This window comes from Mustela nigripes, chromosome 1 (assembly GCF_022355385.1).
Source record: "Mustela nigripes isolate SB6536 chromosome 1, MUSNIG.SB6536, whole genome shotgun sequence".
NCBI classification, from domain to species: domain Eukaryota; kingdom Metazoa; phylum Chordata; class Mammalia; order Carnivora; family Mustelidae; genus Mustela; species Mustela nigripes.
Genome location: NC_081557.1, coordinates 84,218,536 through 84,244,998, shown reverse-complemented (window position 1 = coordinate 84,244,998; position 26,463 = coordinate 84,218,536). Strand labels below are relative to the sequence as shown.

The 26,463-nt window shown below is 41.1% G+C and overlaps 1 protein-coding gene across 13 annotated transcripts in view; it reads right to left on the bottom strand.

The window, feature by feature from the left end:
* Positions 1 to 26,463, bottom strand: part of CDON (cell adhesion associated, oncogene regulated) — a 98,089-nt gene that overhangs the window by 57,536 nt on the left and 14,090 nt on the right. For all 13 annotated transcript variants that reach the window (XR_009406890.1, XR_009406881.1, XR_009406884.1 and 10 more), the window contains 3 exons: positions 4,905 to 5,032; positions 2,334 to 2,606; positions 722 to 868 (listed from right to left, as the gene is read on the bottom strand). Coding sequence is in view for 9 of the 13 variants with exons in the window: in XM_059414236.1 (XP_059270219.1) it covers positions 722 to 868; positions 2,334 to 2,606; positions 4,905 to 4,983 (499 nt within the window). In the remaining 4 variants the exon portion in view is untranslated. The remainder of the gene's footprint in view (positions 1 to 721; positions 869 to 2,333; positions 2,607 to 4,904; positions 5,033 to 26,463) is intronic.

The following is a 26,463-nucleotide window of genomic DNA, read 5'->3' as shown; positions in this document are numbered from 1 at the left end:
AGGCCGGGGGGGAAAAAGTCAACAGTACTAGAGGAAAAAAAATTAAACCCAGCAGAAACATCTGACAACAGATCATTTGTTGAGAACGCTGAAAGCACGGCGTCTTTAGAAAAAGAGACAATGACCAAGGCTACCACCTTGAGCAGACCTCCACCTACAGCACTGATCCCCAGTGTCCATTAATGCCTATTCTTTCATTTTTTCTCAACAAATCCTGCCAGCGAGGGCCCAGTCACAGGTGCCACAGCAATCAAGAAGGCAGACAAAAGCTTAACACTCATGCAGCCAACATTCCAGGGCGCGCGTGTGCTCGGGTGCCGGGCGGGGTGGGGGGGGATGGGTGTGGCAGACAAAGGGGTAAATAAGACACAAGCAAACAAAACTACATATAACACAATGCTGTGGGAAGAAAAAAGAAGCAGCCAAGTAAAGGGGACAGAGAGCAACAGAGCATAATATTTTATATGGGGGCCATGACAGAGGTCTTCTCAGTAGAAGAAATATGTGAGTAGAGACCTGAATGAATGAGGCTGTAAATACTTATACACTGTAGCCACTTGTGCTTGTCTCCACTTCGGAGACCAGAGACAATCAATATAGCTTATGCATTATTTTTTTGTATGCACAGTCCCTAGCACACAGAGCTCAACAGCAGGCGAATGACATTTTATTCTATGGGTGCTCTATGGGCGCCACTGGGTTATTTTGTAGAAGGTCTCACCTGTGGAATGTTTCAGCCACTTTCCCCGGATTTTATAGCGCACCTCGGCCTTGGGATTACTATCTGGTACCTTGCAGCCAATGAAACCAGTACTCTTTTCTTCTGCTGTAATAACATGCTTTGTTGCTGAACTGAAGTCACCGAGAACTAAAAGAAATAAGTAAATAAGTAGAAAAATAAATAAATACGAACTTGAACTCTCTTCCCCAGAGAAATTTAAAAAACCAGGAACCACAACTGCCAACGTGGCTATTAGTGGCAGCCGATCTCCCTTTACAGAATGGTGTGATTTTTTTTATCTCAGAAAGTAGCTGGGGTAGGGCTAGAGCTAAGTCATGGCAACTTTTTCCAGAGGTCAGTGCTTCTAGAAGACTACAAGAAAAGCAAACGGCTCTTAAAACATCAGGGAGAGGGGCACCTGGATGGCTCCATGAGTTAAGCATCTGCCTTCAGCTCAGGTCACGATCCCAGGATCCTGGGATCAGGCCCGTATCCAGTTCCCTGGACAGCAGGGAGTCTGCTTCTTCCCTCTCCCTCTGCCTGATGCTCTGCCTACTTGTGTGCACGTACACTCTCTCTGTCAAATAAATAAATCTATTTAAAAATTAATTAATTAATTTTAAAAGGTCAGGGAGAACTATAAAGTATAGTCCTCCCTGTTCTGTTGAAATAAACCCTTTTCAAATCCAGTCCCTCATCAAAACTCACGTTCCCTATGCATCTTTATTCTGTGGGTAGTTACTCACGCTGCAATCAAACGTTTCACAGGAACGAACCTAGGACATTGAAAAACCAAGCAGTGTATCATTTCTCTCTCGATCCCTCTCACTACTTAAAGTTCGCTACAGATGGAGCCACTTTATTATCTCCAAGGCTGAAAGCATTCGGCCGCCTGCCACTAGGAATTCGGCCTTCCAGTGTGTGTCTTGGAGCGGTCCATGGGTCACAGCTCTACAAAAACATTTACTCTTCTCGGTTATGACAAACTCACGACTCCTGGGGAATCCAGATTTGTTCTGTAAATAGGGGTGTCCTTACAAAGACATTTTCCATTACTGGAAACTATCACCATTTGAAAGGCAGATGGCTCAGACCTACTAAGCAAACCACCACATTCCAGATTTTCCATAAGTTCAATACTCAACATTCCTTTTGCTACGGTCAATTTTTTTTTTCCTGCTTCTTTAGCCTGGTTTCAATTACATAAATTAAAATCACTCGGTAATCAAGACAAATAAGACCATTAGATAGGAAAGATAAAGGACTACAGGAAACAACTGAGTATCAAAGGAGACAACAGCTTTTTTGTTGCTGTTGCTATTAAGGGCTTTTAAATATTCACAAAGGAATTCAGAATTCGCGTTATAAAACTGTGTTCCTAACAAAGGAGAAGTTATTTCCATGCCCGCTATGGATGAAGACATGAGGTTAGGCTCACAGAGGTTCAAGGACATTTCCCCCAAGTTAAACACACAGCAAGAGTCAAGGCTGGGATGAGAACTCCAATGCGTTTACTCCACAGCCCACGCTCGGAATTCCCTCTATAAACAATGCACATGCTAACGGTAATTCTAGGAAAAAGCATAGATATCAGAGACAAAATTCAACTCACCAGCAGTGGACACTGTCGCAGGGCTGCTGACAACGGCACCAATGCTATTGTTGGCGACGCACTGGTAGGAACCCGAAAGGGAGGAATTAAGAGACACGATAGTCAAAGTCCCCTGATGAATCTTAATCTGTTCCGTGTTTCTATCCAGTCTTTTTCCATTATGCAACCATGAGATATGAGCAGTCACAGGTTTAGCAGAACAATGTAGTACTACGGGTCCACCAAGTTTCTGGACAGCGGACAGTGGCTCAGAAATAAAAGAAGGTGCCAACCCTATAAGGAAACATTCCCCATGTGCCAAGAGGCAGGGGGAGTGGGAGAGAAAGGAGGTAAGGGGAGAGAGAAAGAAGAGTGTATTGAATACATTTCATCTCAATCTATGTAATCACAGGCAAGCCCTTATTTCAAAATACCTGTTACTATTCTTAATGCTTGTAAAAGTTCTAGGAACATTTTTATACACCCGTTTTTGGAAGGAAAAAAGGGCAACATGTTAACCTAAGACTTAGTGATTAGGGTAGAAGAGGGGAGAAACCTTCTGATATAAATCAGACAACATACCAATTCTGTAAGGAGAAATGGCAAATGGCTCTTTTTATGAAGTGGTTTCTAGGGAATGCAAGTTAAGAATCTGAAAAATTGAAGCTAACTTGCAAAATTAAAAAGAATTCTCTCCTACATCAGCAAGGATTTGATTTTAAACTAAGTTATTCTATAAATAATGGCTACGGTCTTACTACTTCCCTTTAATATAAAACAATGTCCAGTCATGCTGAAATACAAAGTCTGTCCTTTTCGGGGGGTGTAAAGCTAAGTACAGTGTCAATTTTAAGTTTTATTCGGTGTTTAGAATAGTTTTATATGTGACATCATTTCCTCAGCAGCTTGGGGGAAAGGGTGCATTCTCGCGCCAACGTATCAAAAGAGATGTCCCCTGCCCACCCAAAAGGGTGGCGGGAACAAGAATACTGTTAATCCGGGGGGATAAACTACTTGAAAGAAAAAAAAATCAGTAAGTTGCTAACCCTACTTTCATAGGATATTTCACTAGAATTGAAGATTGAGGGACGTGCCTCTCTTGACTAAAACCTGAGGTGGTTTGTTGAACAAAAACAGAAATAAAAGCAGATCAGCTTTTTGGCTTATAAAAAGTCATACAGTATTGTTTTGTTTTTTTTTTTTTTCTGAAAGATTTTATTGAGAGAGAGCATGAGAAGGGAGAGTGAGAGAGGGAGAAGCAGACTCCCTGCCGAGCAGGAAGCCCAATGCAGGACTTGATCGCAGGACTCCAGGATCATGACCTGAGCCGAAGGCAGTCGCTTAAACAACTGAGCCACCCAGGCACCCCGTCATACAGTATTCTCAACAGTGATAATAAATATTACTTACTGAATAAACATCGCTTGTATTTCTATATGACTTCTATAGGAATTTGTACATGAATCTAAAATAAGAATGCCTGAGGGCCGTGTGCTGGGCACGGGCTTATGTACACATTTTTTTTTTTTTAAAGATTTTATTTATTTATTTGACAGAGAGAAATCACAAGTAGATGGAGAGGCAGGCAGAGAGAGAGAGAGGGAAGCAGGCTCTCTGCTGAGCAGAGAGCCCGATGCGGGACTCGATCCCAGGACTCTGAGATCATGACCTGAGCCGAAGGCAGCGGCTTAACCCACTGAGCCACCCAGGCGCCCCTTATGTACACATTTAACTATCTATGTTTTTAAGCTTTTCAGTAACAGAAAGTGGAGAGAAACTCAGACAAGGTTATGTGAGAAGAACCAAGTTCTCTCCAAGCTGAGTCCTAAAACATGCTGATTCTAAAATTTCTTCAGTGGTGTGGTCAGCATTTTATTCTTGTTACAATTTCCAAATTCAGACATTCGCAACATATCCTCTTATTGAAAAGAACGTGATAGGACGATATTTGTTTTTAAGGCAACAAGAAGAATAAATTTTAAGGACAATAACAGGAAGGCCTGTCGAGGCCCAGAAGCACTACCAAGAGATCCTGAAATTGCTGAATGAATCCGTTTCTAAATCATTCAGCTGGGTTAAAGAAATCTTAGAAATGCCTTTGGAGGGCGCCTGGGTGGCTCAGTGGGTTAAGCCGCTGCCTTCAGCTCAGGTCATGATCTCAGAGTCCTGGGATCGAGTCCCGCATCGGGCTCTCTGCTCAGCAGAGAGTCTGCTTCGCTCTCTCTCTCTCTCTGCCTGCCTCTCCATCTACTTGTGATTTCTCTCTGTCAAATAAATAAATAAAATCTTAAAAAAAAAAAAAAAAAAAAAAAAAAAGAAATGCCTTTGGAAACTATGATCGCCGGAGAGGATTTGAAGCTGAAGTTTGTTTCTTTATAGGATTAAGAAGAGGAATAGTTGGGAGTTTGGACAAGACCATTCTTGGGGATTAAAGGACACACGTATGGTGGCTGAGCACAGAGTCCTGTAGAGAATGGCAGAATCGCCGTATCATACTCCTGAAATTAATACAGCACTGTATGTTACTGGAATTAAGGTTCAAAATTAAAAAAAAAAAAAACAAAAAACCCACGACCATTCTTCAGCTCTTACCTGAATTCACAGAAGGGCACAGAACCGTGAGAGTAACGAGGTACAGCAGTGTCTGTAAAGGCCAAGGATCTGGATGCATAGCGCCAGATTACAGAATCAGGCAGGACAGACTTCCGGGCGTTGGCTCACTGAAAGACGTACAGGAAAAAGAAAGGAGGAAAAGGTCATCTATACCCCCCAAACAGCTGAAATCTTGTATCTGAACAGTCCCAGTTGTGAGCATGATGGCTGCCTTTTATTTTGAAGGCTCTGTAGAGAATGTGGCAGATACAAGGCATTCGATGACCCGTATCTTCCCAATTCACACTAATCTCTAGACACTAAGCTAACGGGAGTTCTGCTCATCCTTCCAAGGCGCTAAGACAGTATCTCCTATTATACAGAATCCATTGCTTTACATGAATACTTGATTCAGCTACCTGTATGCATTCATTAGTACTTGTACAAGCATCTAAAATTTACCACCCACCAAAATGCAACCCCCCTTTGCAGTCCTAAAACAGAAACAGTAAAAAAAAAAAAACAAAAAACAAACCAAAAAAACCCAACAAAATAAAAACAATCATTTACATAGTGTTTCATATGTGCCAGACACCATTTCAGTGCTTTTTGTAGACCCACAGACCACTACGGTGAGACTAGACGGAACTGTGGCAGGAAGGGAAGAGGGAGACCAAGTAGGAGGTAATGCAGTCACTCAGGAGAGAGAGGAGCACAGGCGGTTCAGACCTGTGAGTCAGCTGCAGAGGTGGTAAGGAAAGTGGACTCAGAATATATTCTAAAGGTAGAACTGACAGAATTTGTTCAACACGTGGCTAGAGGGTAGAATTGAAAGATGTGTCAAGGATTTCAGCTGTTTTGGGTGTAACAGAATCCACAACAGCTCTGTTTACTGAAATGGGAAAGCCCAGAAGGGGGGAGATGGACTGAAGAGGTTAGTCAGCCGTTCTGTTTTGGGAAGGTAATTCTGAGATACCCACGAGGCATCGGAGTACTACTATCAAGTCGACAGGTGCATAATGGGGTCCAGAATTGTGTGAAGTCAGAGCTGGAAATAGAGATGTCAGAAATACAGACATCAGACCCATGAAAGCCCAGCACTAGATGAGCTCTAAGAAAAATATGATAGGAGAAGAGAGAACAGGCAGGAACCTTGGGATACTTCAATCTTTAGAGACCAAGCAGAGAAGGAAAAAGCCAGGGAGACCATGAAGAAGTAGCCAATGAAATAGGAAGAAATCCAGGAAAATGTTGTGTCCAGGGAGAAAAATGGGGAAAAAACCTATTTCTAGAAGGAAAGCATGAGCAACTATTGGAAACACTGCTGAGAAATACAGTAAGGCTTGAAGGCACCGTAACGCACAGGTGATCCTGACAAGAATGGTTTCAGTGGAAGAGGGACTAGCACCTGATGGTCGGTTCAGGACAGAATGGGAAGGGAGGAAATGAAGAAAGCACAGGAAATTCCTTCTAGGGCTTTGCTATAAAAGCAGAAAAATAGGGAGAATTGCTGGAGACACACAGCAGTCAAGGGAAGGCTCGTTTTTGTGTTTCTTTAATGCAGAGATAACACATAGAGCTAAGGCTGAAAAAAAAAAAAAAAGGTTTCACAAAACCCAGCCCTGGTAAAGGATGTGGGTAGAAATCGCAATCTTCGGGGTGCCTGGGTGGCTCAGTGGGTTAAAGCCTCTGCCTTTGGCTCAGGTCATGATCCCAGGGTCCTGGGACAGGCTTTCTGCTCAGCGGGGAGCCTGCTTCCTCCTCTCTCTCTCTGCCTGCCTCTGCCTACTTGTGATCTCTGTCTCTCTCTCTCTGTGTCAAATAAATAAATAAAACCTTTTTAAAAAATCGCAATCATCTACTGCTGGTGGAAATATTGGTAAATCCTTTCTGGAGGGATTTACAATATCTATCAAAAATCATTCATTCGTGTGACAAATCCTTATGGAATATTTATTACTTGCCAGGTACTATTCTAGAAGCTAGCAAGAGAGCAATTTAAAAATATATAAATAGGAATAAGTGACACAGGCAAAAATGTATACCCCATCTACTCTAGTGGGAATGGACAATAAACATGACAAATAAAATTACTAGAATTAACAATGTCCGTGCCACCTTCCAAATATGATTCATTCCTCCTCTACATGGCTCTACGCCTTGGACACCTATCTACCCGTGGACTCATCACTCTGTTGTGAAATGTATCTGGTTACATAACTATTTCCTCCTTGAAGGCAAGAACGAGCCAGTATTTAACACTGTAAATTCTAATACCCAGCCAAAAACAGGCGCCAAAGAGACATTTTTCAAAATGAAAGGAATACCTCAATATAATGTAATTCCCAGAAGTACCTTAAAAAGTAGTATTTAATGAGACCTGTCATCTCACATGAATTCGGCATATTCTAGCTATATATTTTATTCCTTCATCCGTTCATTCACTCATATACATGATTTTTAAAATCAGCAAAAATATTAATAGTGCCTACTCTATGCCAGGCACCCTGCTAGGCTAGGGATCCAAAGAGTGGTTATTATGTCTGCAAATTCTCCCCCACATGCCTACTTGGCCAGGGCTAGCCACTGAATCTAGGACTATGGAATATTAATACAACAAAATGTAACGAGAAAGCTACATGAATGACCTTTTAGAAATGGGAATTCTATGTGCATATTCACGTATGCAAAGGTCAATTCTAACCTTTGATAAAATCAGGTAGAAATACACTTGTGGAGCATAACAAATAGCACGGACGACATGGGGAGATAGAGAGGAGAAGGGAGTTGGGGGAAATTGGAAGGGGAGGTGAACCATGAGAGACTATGGACTCTGAAAAACAATCTGAGGGTTTTAAAGGGGCAGGGGGTGGGAGGTCAGGGTACTAGGTGGTGGGTATTATAGAGGGCACGGATTGCATGGAGCACTGGGTGTGGTGCAAAAACAATGAATACTGTTATGCTGAAAATAAATTTAAAAATTTTTTAAAAAGAAAAAGAAAAAGAAATACAATGCATGGACCTTAAGTGTGGCTTCTAATTCAGCAAATAACGTCTCCTGAGATCTGTTTCCTTCTCTGCACCATGCGCTCCAAAATCTAGGAGTTGCCAATTCAAGTTCATCTGGATCACAGATCATCAGATCACGGACGCGTGTTAAGTTTTTTCTTGCTGACCTCTTGCAAAAAGTGGGAGAGGATATTCTGGTACCACTCACTGGTGGAAGAGGCCAGCTGTGTGAAAACCTTTTTTTTGGTTTATTTGAATTCTCACTTGGTTCAACGGCAAGGACTGACACACCACTGGTCAGCAGTCAAGGCAAAGTAAACATTCAAACAACTTGTTAACAGGAGCCGCAGTCCTGGGAGAAGGGGACAAGGAGGGGCGTTCCTTTTGCCAAATCTTTCCTCAACGATTTATTTATCAGAAAGCAGTGAAACAAACAGCAGAGTCAACTTTAACCCCAGCACATGATCTGCTGAGTTACGTTACAGCTGTCCTTTAAAACTTCACAGCTCATTACTGCTACCTAAACAATCCCACAGGATCATCTGGGATGAATTCTATCTTTCCATTGGGTTCCTTGCAACGTGCTGTCAGTTGATTTGGGGGGCTGGAAAGAACTTCCGACCGTATCGTAAGTATTTGGTGACTTCGTTGATACCCAAGGAAAGCTTGCTGCATTTGTTAGAGAACAGTGATAACAAGAATGAGGGCCTGGATTTCATTGCCAAAGGAGTCAGGTAGCTTGAAGTTACGTTCAACAGCCACCAACCGTGACCTAGGTCTGATCTCACAAATAAACATTGCTGACCACAAGGAAAGTGGGGTGATATATGAAGCAGAATATATCCATTAGCACTCCTGGAAAACTGTTTAATGCTATGTCACTTCCAAAAGTACTATCTTGGTCCCACCCACCCCCCCCAAAAAAGGAAACTCTTAGTGTTAGTATTACTGTTACTATTGAACTAAGAAGTTACTGGAAAACAACAACTACATGTATATTTATATTTAATGTAAATATTTCCCTATTTCCCCTGCACTGCTTCAACAAATGGACAATTTTGTTTTGTTTTGTTTTGTTTTTCAAGATTTTATTTATTTGACAGAGAGAGAGAGAGATCACAAGTAGGCAGAGAGGCAGGCAGAGAGAGAGGGTTCCGGAAGTAGGCTCCCTGCTGAGCAGAGAGCCCAATGTGGGGCTCAATCCCAGGACCCTGAAATCATGACTTGAGCCAAAGGCAGAGGCTTAACCCACTGAGCCACCCAGACGCCCCCAATTTTGTTTTTTTGGATCAAATTTACCACAACAGAACAAGGCTCCTACTGTCTTCTTACATGTCTTAACATGTATGGTGCTTTTCTTCCTTTTCTTTACCTACAGAAACCTACCCCAGCAAGGGAGATAGCAACCTTAATTTTCTCTGCATAGAAATTGCTACCCCGTCCTCCTCATACACTCTCTTCTGATCTGGAAACAGGGGGCAGCATAGGAAAGGTCCACGGAAGGATCAACCCACCCACTGCCCACACAGCATTTCTGGCTTCCTACTCGCCAAAGGCTATTTGACCTCCGTTCTAGCATACACAACATCCAAATATTCTCATGCAACAATTAAAAACAGAATTGTGATTTAAATCATATCAGATGGAATAGGATTCTGAGTTAAATTATAATGTCATGTTTCAAACTTCAGTGTTTTTCTCATTTAAAAAAATTTTAAAGCACCCAATGTAGTTAACAGGCAGATGATATTTTAAATAAAATATTCAAGTTTTCTTCACATATTCAACAATGAATATATTACTTTTACAAGTAGAAAACTCTTAACAGAAATTTTCTATAAATATTCATTGACAAAAAAAACCCACTACACTTTCAGCAATGAGTAGAACACAGAACAAAAACGAGTAAACGCAATTCTACCACCTAAAGATAACACACAAATATTTTGATGCATTTCCCTCTAATCCTTTCCATATATGTGTGTGTGTATATATATATATATATACATAACTGAGATTATAACATATATGCGATAGTTTTAAGTCATGCTTTATTCATTTTTTATCTAATGATCATTTTTACTCATTACACAAACTATAAACTATAAAACTACAAACTATAACAGCCATAGATACTTTATTGGATAGATGTGCTTTAATTTTCTTAAGCACTCCCTTTTGGGTAATTAGGCTACATTTTTTATATGGGTGTGTAGCCATGTATATTTGTCTCACTATTACAGATAATGTTGTTATAAATATCTTTGTCCATAAATCTTTACTCTTCTACTTACATTTTTAGATTTTTTAAAGTGGAATTACTGAGTCAAGGAGCACAAACTTTTTAAAAGATTTTATTTGCTTATTTTAGAGGGAGAGAGAGAGAGAGAGAAGCAGACTCCCCGCTAAGCATGGGGAACCCAATGTGAGGTTCGATCTGAGTCAAAATTCAAGAGTCGGATGCTTAACCAACTGAGTCACCCGGTCGCCCCAATAAAAATATTTTTAATACTCTTAACATATATACTGTCACGTGGTTCTCCCCCAAAATGGCAACAATGTAAACCCCACCCCCAATAGCCACCATTAGCATAGTGGGGGGAAGACTCCCAGTCCCTAGAATATGGTTGACATCCTTACCCTGTGATGAGCAAAGCATGGATGTCACACATGAATTTGAGCAATTAAAGTATTTGGTAAGACAAATACTTTGGTAAAGTATTTGTTTAATCCACTATGGACTTCTAAAAATAATCTTCTAAATTTAAATAAAATAACTACAACAAAGGAGGCCTGCCTGGGTGGCTCAGTCCGTTAAGCATCTGACTCTTGGTTTCGGCTCAGTTCATGATCTCAGAGTCCTGAGATCAACCCTATGTCAGGCTCCACACTCTGCACGGAGCCTGCTTAAGATTCTTCCTCCCTGCCCCTTCCCTCCTCCGCCCCACCACACACACATTCTGTAAAATAAATAAATCTTTTTTTAAATAAAGTAAAAGGATTGGACACTGTGGACATTTATCAACCCTTGTTAGTTTCTAAGCTTTCAATTGCAAAAAAACACCACAGACACAAAAATCTCTGCTTTTTACCCAAAATTTATTGTAAAGTAGGATGCAGGGTCACTGTTGTTATACCGGGTGATTTTAATTTATAAAATTCATTTCTCTAAAAATAAATCTGTATGTGAAAACTGCTGACAGACACACTCTGGCAATATTTCCTGGCATTCAAAATAGTAAATTACCATTTATTTCAAAACATTACTCTCCCTTCCCTATTGCTTTTCTTATCCAGAAAGCATTTTTTAAGGTTTTATTTATTTTAGAGAGAGGCAGAGAGAGTGCACACAGGCAGAGGAGAGAGAGAGAAGCGGACTCTCTGCTGAGCAAGGAGCCAGATGAGGGGCTCCATCCCAGGACTCTGTGATAATGACTTGAACCAATGGTTGATGCTTAACCACGTGAGCCACTGAGCATTTAAAGCCATAAAGCATTTAAACACCTCTACATCCCTAAACTACTAGGGGTAATAAAAATAACTCAAGGAACTGGATTTTAAATTGGGTTTGTTCTTGTCTTACTATTGGACTTCAGCAAAGATGTGATCAATTCCCTATGTGAAAATCGGAACTCTTGAGGCTTATCCACTCACTGGTCTCCGAAGAAATTAACAGGACCATGAGGAAGTTCTACCTGCTTCATATCTTCAGAGGAAGTTAATGGTCAACATGATTCTATTATTTTCACTGGAGCTGTGAGTGGCTGATTTAAGTGAGATGTTCCCAAGAAAGCACCTGATAGTACTATCTCTCCAGGGAAAAGTAGGGTACAAAAAGCCAAAACCAAAATAGAACAGCCTGGTGTAGTACCCCCATTAAACGTACACATCAGGGCACAATTCCTTCCTCCATGCTATAAAAATCACTGGAAGGCTCCCCACTTTTGTATGGGATGAGTCCTAGCCTGATGTTCCTAAAGATGACTGGTATATGCCCTGAGTTATCGGACCTCCTTGAAGCTCTCCTTCACCTCTACATAGAAAAAAATCTGTCTTATGTAACTCATTGTACTTCTATGCCAGCCCAGGCGTAGCAGCATTTCTATTGGCAAAAGCAAGCTAAAGGTATGCCTAGTCCTAGAATAAGAAAGGAAATACTTCCCTAACATTTACTTAACTTATTGTTCAGGTTGTGAACTTAATGCTTTTATAACCTCTTTTCAACATGCTGCCAGAATAATCCTTTGGGAAAAGTCTTTCCTGAATTTCTAGATTTGATTCCTTTGTTTTTGAAGCAATGCCTTTGCCTTCCTAAGGATGATCAAAGCCGTCCCTCTGAATTATCTCCCTCCCTAGACTCCTATATCAAACTTTCTTATAGTTTTCTTTCAGGTTTAGGGAATAACTGTGATTAATCTGTGAATAAAAACTCCGCTTGGGATCCATGCAGGTCTTCAAAACAGAAAATTCTTTAAGTTTCCCTTTTTAAAACCATCTTATTCTGCATGACACAGTAATTTCCTTCTTTAAAATCAAGACTGGCTTCTCTTTTCAAATAATCTATTCCAAAACATGCTATGTCTCCTGTTGATTTAAAAAATAAGTCTTCTGCAGTAACTAAACAAAAGAAGAAATAGAACATGTCTACCTAAAAATTTTTGAATAAACGCTCTCTAGATTAATTCAGCACCATTTCAATGAGGGAAGTCAAACATACGCTTACCTTTTTTTTTTTAAACTCATTGAGCTACCTTGACCTTAATCACATCAAATTATAAATCTCATAAAAGTTTTCTTCATTCTGAATATTTGGATAGTTTAGCTAGGAAGCTAAACTGTTTTCTGTGCAGGCTTTCAAAGAACCCTACTTTTCCTAGAAGATACACAGTCCATTAATTCCATACACAGGGCATCTACTTTGGGCAAGAATCTGTGGGATGGGGGTACAAAGATTAAGGAAGATGAGGTAGGCACACTTCCTGAACTAAAGGATACTGCAGTCTAATTGAGAAAAGAGAGCATGTACATAATTAGCTTTGGAATAAAGTATCATCAGCACAATGGCAGTGTGAAATATATTGAGAGGAATCTATCTTATATGCACTGGTCTGCTGGGAGCTCAAGACCTCTGTCTCCCTGCGGCTCGTGCTCAGGTAAGGGAAGTGACGGCTAACATTCGCCTCACAGAACAATCAGCCTTTTCACCACAAGGGCTCCTGCAGTCATCCCACTTTCTGGACGCCTTTTCTTTATTGGACATCACAATTTTTCCAATCAGAAACAAAAATGCAGTACTTTGATATTACAGTTTCGGGCAAAGATACACCCACCAGTGTCCGCGTCCACGACCCCACGGTTTTCAGAAAGTCTCATCTTGGAGAATGGGAATGGCCTGCTGTATTTGAATGAACCCAAAACACAGTGCTTTGTGTACAGAAGCCAAGCGAGCGGGAGGACGGAGAGCGTTTTCGGCCAAGCTCTCTGTACCCCGTTTCTGGAAGTTGGGGAGCACCTCCCGGTTTAGCCGGATTTTGCCCTCAGGGGTTTTCATGGGCTGTAATTCTGTGTTTCAGTTCAGCGTGAATGCAGCTCACTCCTTAAAAAGACCTGCTGTCTGAATGTCCTTTTCCTGCCTCTCCACCATCTTGGGACAAGGACTTCCTCCAGGCCCTCCTCCACCAGCCACCACACCTCCAGCCGTCTCTTCCGTGACTGAGCCCAATAACTTCACTGCACTGTATTTAAGAACATTCTGTATTTACTCTCAAAATACTGTTTATCACCTGTACAACTTGTTTGTTTACAAGTTTGTTTTTATTGTTCAGCTGACTTGTTTTTCTACCTGGATCAGGCTATCTTGGATCAGGATGGAATCCATCATGACTTTTTCCCATCAACATCCATGGACGTGGTTTTCTCTAAGAAGCAACGCTTTTAGGAAGTAAAGGTTATGCAGAATTACAGTAGTTAACAGACGGGGGATGGATGAACCACTGAAGAAAGCAGAAGTGTTACAGGAAACACAGAAGGGTCATTTCACCTGGTCTGAGAAGGTTGAAGAAGACTTCTCACGGAAACACTGATCAGGTGAATGTGAATGCATGAGTCTGGGGGCAGGAGGGAGGAAGGGAGGGAGAAAGAGCAAGGGGAGGTGCTGCTCCGAAGAGTAGGAGCTGTGTGTGCCCAGAATTAGAAGGAGCAAGGGAGTATTGCTGCAGAGCCGAGTACGAGGAGGGAAAAAAAAAAAAGGCGGGGGGGGGGGGGGACACTGGCACAGGTGAGCAGAAGCTACGGCATACAGAACAATATAAATCAGGTCAGGGTATTTGGCTTTTATCCTGAGAGGGGAGTATTAATGGCTTTCAAGCAGGCAAGGGACAAGATCTGACTTGTGCCTTTGAAAAAATCACTTAACGCTGCCTTGTGGAGCAAGGCTGACAAGAGGAATGGAGGTGAGAAGGCCCTGGGGAAAGAAGTTAGGGGCCTGCACTAGAGAAATAGCAGGGAATAGACTTAAAAGGTTAAAAAAAAAATTTTTTTAAGACATGGACATATTTACCGAATGTTATTAAAAGGTGGCACTGACAGGCCTTGGATAGTGAATGATCTGGGCCGGGAAAGAAATGGTCTCTGAGACAGACGTCTTTGGAATACATCAGCGTCCATTTGTTTGCCCATGGCTCTGACCTTAAATAAAGGAACAAGGATGCTGTCCAGATTTCTACTTGGACAAGTGAGTGTGGGACATGCGGTCACCGAGTACAGGAAACACCCGAGAAGCAGCAGGGCTTTCCATGGTTTGTTGTCGCCGTTTTGATGGTGGCAGGCAATGGAGAGTGCGTCCTTTAGGCACAGAGAAAATGGGCTGAGTTGGCCAAAAGTGGAACTCTAAGAAAGAGATCAAGGAGGCCAGCAGAAAGAAGTCTGAAGTGCTTCTATGAGAGTTGAAGGGAAAACAACAGACAAAACTCTTACTCCCTTTTGAGGAGGGAAGAATCCTAAAAAGAAAAAAAAAAATTCCACCACACTGGAAGGTGTAGCGATGCCTCATTCAAAACAATCCACGTGATCAATACCATTAATAAAACCTTTGAAAACAGATTGCATGGAGCACTGGGTGTGGTGAAAAAATAATGAATACTGTTATGCTGAAAATAAATAAATTTAATTAATAAAAAAAAAGATTAAAACTAAAAAAATTTAAAAAAAAAAAACCTTTGAAAACAAAGAAGAGAAGGGGGATGAACTCAGGATGAACCCTTAGATTTCTTAAAAATGAGTTTCAAAATGTCATTGAGTTTCATATGCTTCTACCTTTTTTTTTAATTTAAATTCAATTAGCCAACGTGTAGGACATCGTTAGTTTCAGACGGAGAGTTGAGTAACTCATCAGTACAGCACCCGGTTTGGGGTAATCGGACCCATCCCTCTAACGGCTGACTCCCTCGAGATCCCTCCAGCCTTTGATCCGAGCAGTCCTCCCGGGGTCCCCATGGGGCCTCGAAAAGGGAGACTAACAGCTGCCACCCATCTCTCAGTGATCTCACTGCAGGAGTGGGTAGGGGCAGGAGGAGGGTGAGGACAAAGCAGCGAAGTGCCATCAGGAGTCCAGTTGCAACAAAGACGCCATCGACCCGTCAGCACGTTCATCTACGGGGGTGATCCTCCTCCCTTCAGAAATGAAAGACTCCCTCAGAGCAGTCAGTCATGTGCAGTGACAGTGATGCATGCGCCGACCTGCCAAGGAGCTGGGAGGCGGTGGGAGGAACAGATAAATCTTCCAGGCGCGGAGCTGGAGGCCATCGAACAGCCAGGTCCACATCCGGGACCCGGGGCGTCCCCCCTCCACCAGGACTGGGACACTGCCAGGGACACCCAGCTCTTCCCAGGGCCCGGGTGATGGGCCCAGAAGGGCCGCACCCTCCTTCCCAGCGACTCCGACAGACCTCACACCCCTCCCCCCCAGGTCCCCCAGCCTCCATCGCGTCAGCAGAGCCTACAGACGGGTCCCAGACGGGTCCTGCTGCCTGCGGAAGGCATTTCCTTTCACTGTGGACCGTCAGAAGCAGAGGAAGAAAATGGAAGTGACTGGGAGTTATGGCACCAAAAAGGCCAAATGAGCAAAGAAATAATCAACTCCACATGAGCCGCTTGGGCTCCAACACAATGGAAAGGGCCTAGGACTAACCCCAGGAAAGGTCACTGGGGTCAGAGGTCACCAGCAGAAAAAGGCAACAGTGAGGGGCTTGAGGAGTCAGTGTGGTCCTAATTACACACCAAAAGAGAAGGGGGTCTAAGTGCGGAGTTAGGTTCTATTCACAATATGTGTGTGTTTGAAAAAAAAAAAAAAAAGAAAGAAAGAAAAAGCCAAGTGTTCCTGTTCCACCATCTTTCAAAGAGACTATTTCTTCCTGCTTCTAGAACACAGGAAACCAAAAATCACGGAGATAAGATAATTCTGGCAACCACCGTGAGCTGGACAGGCACATTACGAGTATTTTAAAACACAGCTGCGGACAAACAGCGAAATTCTACAAAGCGACCTGGCAGAGATTATTAAAAAGACAAAATATAGCCAAGTTTCAAGAGGATTACTTTGCAGACACCGAAGAGGCAGCACTTGCCACAGGTGAACACTCAGTAGATTTTTCAAGGTTGCCACTGGCATTGGTTTCACGGGGAAAGAAAAAGAAATAATAACAGGGTTTTGGTAACCATGAAACAAAAGCTAGCTAAGAGCATTAGATTTTAAGTTTGCTAAGAACTAGTTAAACTTGAACAGACTGATCTTAAAAAGACCCAGACAGGCATCTGGCTAACTTTTTCTTTCTTTCTTTTTTTTTTTTTTGGATTCAGGATGGAATATGAAAACATTTGAAAAGGGGCTCTAGATAAGTGTTAGGTAATAAATTTAATAAAGCTGTTGTTATGTCCAGTGCATTGCTGAGACCTTACCAAATGAAACAAAGTTCTCTCTGGATGTTCCAAAAGACTCACCCTCCCTGGGGTTCGGTTTGGATTTCATTTTAATAGCAAGGAAATAAAACCTCAAGGAGAAATTCATTTTCATGCAATGGATTCTAATGTTTACAGTCAAACATTTGGGGGAAAGCAAAATAAAAAATGAGAAACCTAAGAAAAAAGTCTATGCTGCAAAAAACTTGAAATCAATGCTGGCTGAGCACAAGACTGCCATCACAATGACTTTTATACTCTGCTACCTGCTCAGCTGGAAGCTTCTTAGAGACCTGGGACAGAGTGACTCGGGTTTCGAAGAACTTCATTCCGCCTTTAACCACGGCTGCATAAAATCACTAAAGGAGTCTGGATTTCCTAGCTGCCTATGCTTTCTGTTCAGCTGGTGACGGGAACTAGGACGGACACAATTCCATCGCAGCTCTCACAGAGTCTAAGAGAAGCCGTGCTCTGATCCTGGGGCTCTTCAGGAACACTCACAAATGGACACACAAGTCAATCAGAGTTGACTGTGTAGTCAGTACCTAATCACCTCAGACTGTTAAGTCTCCAGATATGTAAAAATATGCACTGGCCTGTAGGAAGAAAACCTGCACCCCAGAAAACTTTGCTAGGCAGTTAGAGTCAAAGCAATGATCAAGATACAAGGCCCCAGTGGACTAGAAAGTGGAAGAATCAATGAAGATCACGGTATCTTTGCAAACACAGCACAATATTGCCGGTCATTTTAATCCAGCTGGGAGAGCTGAAGGTCCAGCCCGTCTCCCAGAAATGCAAAGCCTGCGGGAACAACTCTGCTAGGCTGAGTGTGTAGCAAACAACAGTGCCTGCGTTTTGACATTACGCGGAGGCAACAGGAAACAGGAGGGTCAAGATCATTCATGGACACACTGACACACGTGACACTCACACACACGCACGCACACACCTGATACACAACTGGGGAAACCACAGGAGACTGGCCCAACTTGGAAGACACAAAAACTTACCCCATTGATAACTCCTCTGTGCATAACTTCCCTGAAAATCCTTTGTTAACTATTTTCAGTGCCAATGTATAAACCTGATTGTTACTATGTTCTTATAATCACACCTGATTTTTAACACCACAGTGTCTTTCTTTCTTTAAGATTTTATTTATTTACTTGAGAGAAAGAGAGAGAGAGAACCCAAGCAGGGGGAGAGGGAGAAGCAGGCTCCCCTCTAGCAGGGCTCGATCCCAGGACCCTGGCCAGGATCGTGACCTGAGCGGAAGGCAGATGCTTTGACTGAGCCACCCAGGCGTCCCAAAACTACAGTGTCTTAACTCCAACATTATTAACCAATTTATTCATTAATGGCTATCTCCCAACAAATTAAGAACACCAAGAATTTTCTTACAGTGCTATAACTAGTTCCCAGTGTCTTGATGCAGTAACAAAAATGTGAGATGGAAGACACAGCTTACAGACCCTAACTTAGATACATAAGTTCTGGCATACTTCTTAAAATCTTTTGTATTACATTATACTCAACATTTCCTATGTATCTAACACTAGTCACACCTTTCATCCGCAGAATACATTTTCTGTGTTGCTACATCTATATACCCTAGTAGCGGGGCTCTTCATGGAAAGACTTGTCATCATTGGCTTCTATGAACAACATGGGGAGGTTTTTGTCTTGTTTTGTTACAGTTTCATTCTTTACATAATGACATAATTAATATAAGTCTTGGAATTTTAAGAGTGCTATGGGTTGGGATGCCTGGGTGGCTCAGTCAGTTAAGCATCTGCCTTCAGCTCAGGTCATGATCCCGGGGTTCTGGGATTGAGTCCTACGTTAGGCTCCCTGTTCAGTGGGAAGCCTGCTTCTCCCTCTGCCTGCTGCTCCCCCTGCTTGTCCCCTCTCTCAATCTCTCTGTCAAATAAATAAAATCTTTGAAAAGAAAAAAAAAAAGTGCTGTGGGATGTAGCCTTAGCTTAATACTCTAAAATCTCTTCATTAGATCCATTTTCTAAGCCAGATTGTGAATGCAGTTGAATCTATAGCCCCAAAACACAAAAAAAGCAGTTTCTCATTCACTTACAGAAAGAAAATGTACTGTGTACTTATATTCAAGGTAGGTGGGGGGAAAAAGAAGGGCGGGGGGCAATAAAGTAGAACAAGACAATAGAGACACCATGATCTCATTTCCTAAGTCTCTGACATCTTTAACTCTTGGGTTACCTACAAACAATAGCATTTAAAATTGCTTTTAAGGCAGAAAAAAGATTCAAAAAGTGGCAGTAGCCCTTATTTTAAAAATAGTATTTTTTTCATTTATTTATTTTCAGCATAACAGTATCATTATTTTTTCACCACACCCAGTGCTCCATGCAATCCGTGCCCTCTATAATACCCACCACCTGGTACCCTGACCTCCCACCCCACCGCCACTTCAAACCCCTCAGATTGTTTTTCAGAGTATTTTTTTAATGTTATAAAATATTTTAACATATTAACATACATGTTAAACATATTTTTAAAAAATAAGTTAGTGTTCTAAATGGATATATTTCTTTTTCCTAGAGAATGTCAGTCAGGTAGAACAATTTACTAATTTAGTATGGCTTAGGTTCCGTCTCTAAGGAAGGAAAAAAACCTCCATAATTTTTTCCAGCTTTATGACAAACATTTTACAAGTGCTATGTTTAGGTGGGGAAAACACACACACACACACACACACACACACACTTAAAAGGTCAGGTGCTCCTCTTACACAAGTTTTGCCTCATCTTTGGCAAACTCCAAAAAGGACTACACTTAATGAAAGAGGGAATGGCAGGAAAATCCAGCAAAGGTAGCCAAAATCAACACAATTTCGGCTCTCAAAATTAAGTCAAAAGCATATAGTTCACTTCAGTTTGCAAACAGAAAAGAGAATATTTGTGTAAACTCAAAAAAAAAAAAAAAAAGCCAAGTCGAAAAGAAAAAAAAATGAGACTAGTTTATGATTTCATTGTAAAAACTTGGGAGAGGTGGCTCCTTTACTTTATAGTAAAGTAAAACAAAACAAAACAAAAACCCTGTGGAAATTACCCTAGCAAACTCTCTTGCATTGTGAAAGCACCATCCACCATTTGACAGTCAAATTATCTCTCAGGTACTCACAGGTCCCCAGAAACACAGTCAAAAAAAGGTAAAAGGTGTGAGCAACGCTCCAAACAATGGAGAAGACAGGTCTTCCCATGCAAACTTCATATTTACCCTAAAAAAAGGAACCACCGCTTACGCAGAAAATGGCATTACCAAGCTAAAAACTTGGTCATCAAGCTTTCCAAGAACGGACGTTTAAAACATTTCATTACACTACATAATCATCTCCTTTTTCTCTTCCTAGCTTCCCTGCCAACCTAAGTAAGCACACCTTAAGAGTAAAGGCCCAGATGGCAGGTGTGGGTGTTCCAAAACATCAGATATTATTTTGTTTATTTGAATTACATTCTTTGCCTGAACAGCCTCGGGGTGCACATAAAACATACTACTAATTAAAATAACCAACAGCAGTACTAATAAAACATCTAAAAAGCAGCCTTTATATAGCGAGATTTTTTTAGGGGTTTGCCTCCTGACCTCAGCACATGGAACAATAAAGGTGCACTTAACACTAAGTGAGGCATTTCCATTTCTGCTGGAGAAGGCTAAAAAGCCAACTTTCGCTGCAGCAAGGAAGAGAACCCTTCCTGATAATGAGGCATCATCAACACCCAGGCATAAATCTCACTGATGGACAAAACAGCTAGCATGAGAAACCCCGAAGAAGCCATATCCCCAGGATGAACAACTTGCATACTGAGAATTTGCTAGATTTAATCTACAGCAGCAGTTCCCAGACATCTGGATGTCAGTAACCAGGAACACTGAAAATTAAAGCAAAGCACCTGCATGTCCCACGTAAGCTTGCCCACAATTTGCCAAGTAAGAAGACTTTTTAAAAAAAATTTTAAAGACTGTCATCTGTGGTCACTGTCTCATTAGTACAGTACAAACAGGTAGGCAAAACACTGTTTCAGAATAAATGTGGCTTTAGGAAATCATTACTGCATGTTTTTTGGTTGGTCGTTCCTCGTGTTACCCCAAATATAAAATCTTCATTATAAACTATGCTGCTACCAGGTGCCTGGGTGGCTCAGTGGGTTAAGCCTCTGCCTTTGGCTCAGGTCACGGTCTCAGGGTCCTGGGATCGAGCCCCACATCGGGCTCTCTGCTCAGCGGGGAGCCTGCTTTCCTCTCTCTCTCTGCCTGCTTGAGATCTCTGTCTGTCAAATAAATAAATAAAATCTTAAATAAATAAATAAATAAACTACTGCTCTGAAAATCAATGTTGAGAAACAACTAATCAGTAGACCTAAGTTTTCACGGTCTTAGATTGGTATGTTTAATATTATGTGGTATTACACATATTATATGTTATCCATTTGGCTACGTATATTATAGATGCATGTATTATACATATTAATTAGTATCATGTATCATATGTTATATTCAATTATATAATTATATATTGTAATTATATGTATTGCAACAGCTCAATACATTTGGTTTCAAAATAGGCTAAATCATGTGCCCCCAATGGACCATTAAACACAGACTTCCTGAAGCTTTTCATCTTAAATGTCAACCAACAAATGTCCCTAAAGCAGCATGTTTAATCTTCCTGGTATTGACAGGTTTCTGCCACTCAAAGATCCTCAACTGGTCCCAGGCTGCAATTCCTACTCTTCAGCAGAATCATTCCTCTTCGGGGCGCCTGGGTGGCTCAGCGGGTTAAAGCCTCTACCTTTGGTTCAGGTCATGATCTCGGGGTCTTGGGATAAGGCCCCGCATCAGGCTCCCTGCTGAGTGAGAAGCCTGCTTCCCCCTCTCTCTCTGCCTGCCTCTCTGCCTACTTGTGATCTCTATCAAACAAATAAAATCTTTAAAAGAAAAAAAAAGAAGAAGAAGAGAAAAGAAACATTCCTCTTCAACATAGGCCAGACTTATAGACCTTGCTGGGATACTGGCATTTGAGAGGCAGGAAACTGACACAGACACCCCTACATTCAACTAAAAAAATTCCCATGACTCTCTTCACACACCACTCTAAAACTCCATGCTTTTTAAAACGTCTTCAGGAATGGCTTTGATTTTCATTGTAGTCTGACCTCCCCTGGGTTAAAACTATAGCCAAGGAGGCGTCCTAGAAGAGAAAGTACAGAATTTGATTTTCATCTGACTCTTCATACGGTGGGAAAAAAGAATGAGGCTGGAGATTTACCGGTCACATAAATGATTCCCACCTAGACCTGGATTGAAGGAAATGAACCATGTCTGTCTACCCGACACCTGAGAAGTTTCTTGCACAAAATGAGTGTTGAATAAATGTTGATAAAGGGATAAATGTACATTGAGAGAAACCCAGCAATGTTCCCTGGGACTTACAAAGTTATTTCACAGATGACTAATGTACATTCTAGTAAGCCAAAAGAGATAACATGAGAATGGTCCTCACATTATTAAGCAACAGTTTAAGAGAATCAGCATTAATGGTCTCTGACCTGTTCACTGAGTTTATCTGGTCTTCGATAGACGCGAACTCCCATATTTACTTGTGTTTTACTATGCAAATTTTTAAATCAATAACTAATATATTTAATAGGTACTTAACCCAAATGACAAACAAAGGGCATGACCCAGAATTACAGAAAAGCCACAGGCAAAAGAAAAAAGAGTTTAAATAGCAGCCATTATCAAAAAGTGCTTTTAAACCTGAACAGAAAAGGGTACCACATACAATACCAAAAGCACTCTTTGCTCACACACAGAAATGACCCAGTAGGGTCTACAAAGCATTCACCATGATCTTGAAAGTTCTGAAAGCACAGGACCAACGGTGGGTAAGTAGAAGTCTCTGCTTTTCAGACTGTTACAAGGATTTGTAGCTAAAATAATGGACTCTTCACACATTTATGATAGAGACTGGCATTACAGACTGAAATATCTGGGTTTCTATTGCACATAGTCATGTTTCCTGCAATGTGGTATGAATTTTTATAAGGGCAAGTCATGTAAACAAAATCCTACCACATAAAGCATTATTAAATTTAAAAAATAACTCTCAAGGAGGAATTTCAAATATACTTAAAGAGTACTGGCCAAGTTAACTGGGTCAACCCACAAATAGTTTTATAAAATTATCAAGGGCAACCCTCTTGGGTCCCCTCCCTCCTTGGGAAGCTTTGTGCTATCATTTTGCTGTCACTCAATAAACCTTGCTTTGCTGCCCAACCCTCACCCCCAAACTATCAAGTCAATCGGTCCCATCTTTTCATAACACTTTTTAAAGTCCTGAATTTGGTAAATAAATACCTTCGGAAATCAAGCACATTTTAAAAGCCAAATGCCACAATGTTAATTTATACATGCACGTGGGTTAGATTAGACACTTCCTGTCAATACCAGACAAATCAACTTGCTGATTTGTTTGTATAAATAAATAAGTTCATCTTTATAAGTATTTATAAAATTAGGATTTCAAAAGACCATACGAGTATTTAAGGCAGAATTACCAGAGAAAGACTCAAATGCTTCAGTCAGTACTCTGTTGTCTTCCTGCCCAAGCACCAGAGAGAAATGGTCCATTGCCAGGGGTAAGGGTAGGTCCCTTGGAAATGGTAATGAGGAAGCAGGCTCTTTGTGCAGCCTAAAGAACCTTGCCAAATAATTCCAATATTTCACCACACCCCTGCCTCTTGATTCCACTAGGCACTAGGGAATAAGTGGTTTGCGTGGAAATACATCTATCTGTACATCTTACCAAACAGCTGTCCTAAGAGATTCATTATTCCAAAGAGTAATAACAACTACCATTTATTAAGTTTGTAGGCAAAAGATTTTACGTGTACTTTTACTGATCTTCACAACAATCCTAAAGATGGGTATTGTTGCCATTTTACAAATGAAGGAACAGTAAAGAAAGCTCTGATAGCCTGCCCAGGGTCCCACAGCTAATAAATGGCAGGGGTAACGTCTGAACCCAGGGCAATCCCAGACCTACGCTTACCCCTTTCTATACAAAGCCTCCCGAATAAAAGAGAGGCCTTGAGTACAAATCTGTTTTTATGTCTACTGACTTCAGTATGAATCCACAGCCACTTCTCACTCCAGAGGGATTCTCAAGCCTACCAGGTTTTAGATCTCTTTCTCCGTTTTAATCTGCAGATGGGTTGCTAGCGGCATGAAAATTATTTTTTATGAATTTCACTGTTTCTGTCCTGTTGTAGCTCAGTTACCGTAGGCTTACTGCAGGTCATCAGCCGGACAATGAGGATGGGACACGAGATACTGGTGCCCAACTGACACTTGTGTTTTTGGATCAGGTCTATGACATGGGAAGGTCAAGTGATGTTACAGAACACAGTGGACAAAGAAAGTTTTGGAATCAGTGACAAGAAAAGCAGATGTGAATTCTCTTCTAGCTCATGGCAGCATAAGTACAACAAACTTGAAAAGCATGTGACACAGCAATCAGCCTTACACATTACGAACACACTTATTACAAAGATCACATATTACTCTGGTTCATCAACAATAAGTATTAATACACCCACACATTTCATTCAATGGGTTTGAAAGTTCCCAGTACCACACAGAACAGTGCACTTTCAAAGTGACTGTCCACAAAATATTGGGCCGGTAGTTAAAAACAAGGTCATTATTTAAAAAAAGAAAAAAAAAATATTAATTGTACTTCAATCGAAAGAGCCAAATCAGGCAAGAGAAATATAAAATAAGCATAACTATCTTTCTATATTAAACAATACTGATAATCTAAAAAAATTTCAAGGACTTTTAATGTTTTGATTATACTGGTTTTGCAGTTATGCATTTATTTTGTAAATTTTCGTTTTCTAAAAATTTTGCATCTAGTTTATTTTATATCTACTTGAGATTAGTAATAAAAATAATTTAATCGAAATTAGTTTACAAGAATTTTTCCCTGTGAAAAAGTCATATATTATCCAAGTTTGACCCCTTTTTAGCAAAAATACAAGCCATTATCATCTTGGTTAAGACACTCTGTTAACTAACCAAAAACACAGCTATTTCCTTGATCTCACACATCCCTACAAATCTGAGCTCAGAGTGGGGGTGAGGGATAGAACAAGAATTATAGTTTCAAACACAAGATGCACAGTTCCCCAAGTCAAAGCAGTTAAAAGAATCCTATAAATGCTAACCTACCTCCATAGCCACCAAGACCACTACCCTAAGAAAACTCTATAAATGCAATACAGTCAAGCTTTATCCTCTACATTATAGGCCCCAGAAGGAATATCTTATTAAAGTTTGTGCATTTGCAGAGTTGTGACCCAACGTCTTCTCCTGCAAACACACTCAGTATCACAACAGACCTTATTGTGCTTCCCTGAAAACCTGGATTCCAGTGATAAAAAACCAAAACTTAGGCCAACCTGTGGGGTAGAAGAAACACACAGAATTCTCAACACTTAACTGATTCTACAACTCCTGTCTCCAGTTCTTTGGATCCCCCTCCACTGCTAACCCTCAGACTTTGCAACAGTCACTTGAGGGCAAGGGACTCACACTGGCCAGCTAGAAACAACATAAGGGAGCTGCTGGGTGGAGCAGACAACAGATAATCGGCCCACCTCCAAGTCAAGTATTTGCATCTGATGATTCCATGTCTATCCTTTTTCTTTTCTGGAAACAACTGGGGAATGGCACTTTATTGGTATTCTTTAACCATCCCAGTGAAGGGTTTATTTGTTCTGACCATATGTAAGCCCAAAAGAAAGGAATGTAAAAGGACGTAAGATTCAAGCTCATGCAGTATACATATAAGAATTCTAGAAAGCACTGGGATTTCCCATAGATGACAACACTTGGGAAAATCATCGAGAGAAAAGTGAGCAGAGGATTCCAAGAACAGGTAGCCCTTTCTTCTCAGAACATGTCAAAAAGGGGAGGTATGAAACACATCTCTCACAAAGAGAATTTTATTTTCCTGGCAATTAAACTGATATGATGATATTGAGTTTGGGGAGATAGAAAGGAGAAAGAGGAGATTACAAAGTTACAAAATTAAATATATGGAACAAGAAAGTCAAATGCTGGAGATTCACAGAAATTTACCCAAAAGATCCCCATTAGCTCTCTTTGCTACACACCAGGTTCTAATCTTCACTATGCACCCAGTTCTAACCAATTCAAAAACAGAAACATATCATCAGTTCTAGGTTATTCCCACATCTGTAGCTCCCCAGAATTTAACCCCCACTCATTTGATTTTGATTCAACGGTCTAATTCAGTCACGTCACAATTACATCCTGTTTTGTGACTATAAACCCTCATCTCAGGGACAGCACATTCTATCAGAGCAGCAGCTCTCACCCTCCAGGAGAACCTACCATACACTGATCACAGGACCTGAACATTAAATGAGATAGCCCAACAGCCTGGTAAGCTCTCATCCATTCCCATCATGCAAGTGAAGAGCTAAAGCACAAGGAGGTTGGGTCACCAGACTGTAGTGGAATCTGGTTTTGACAC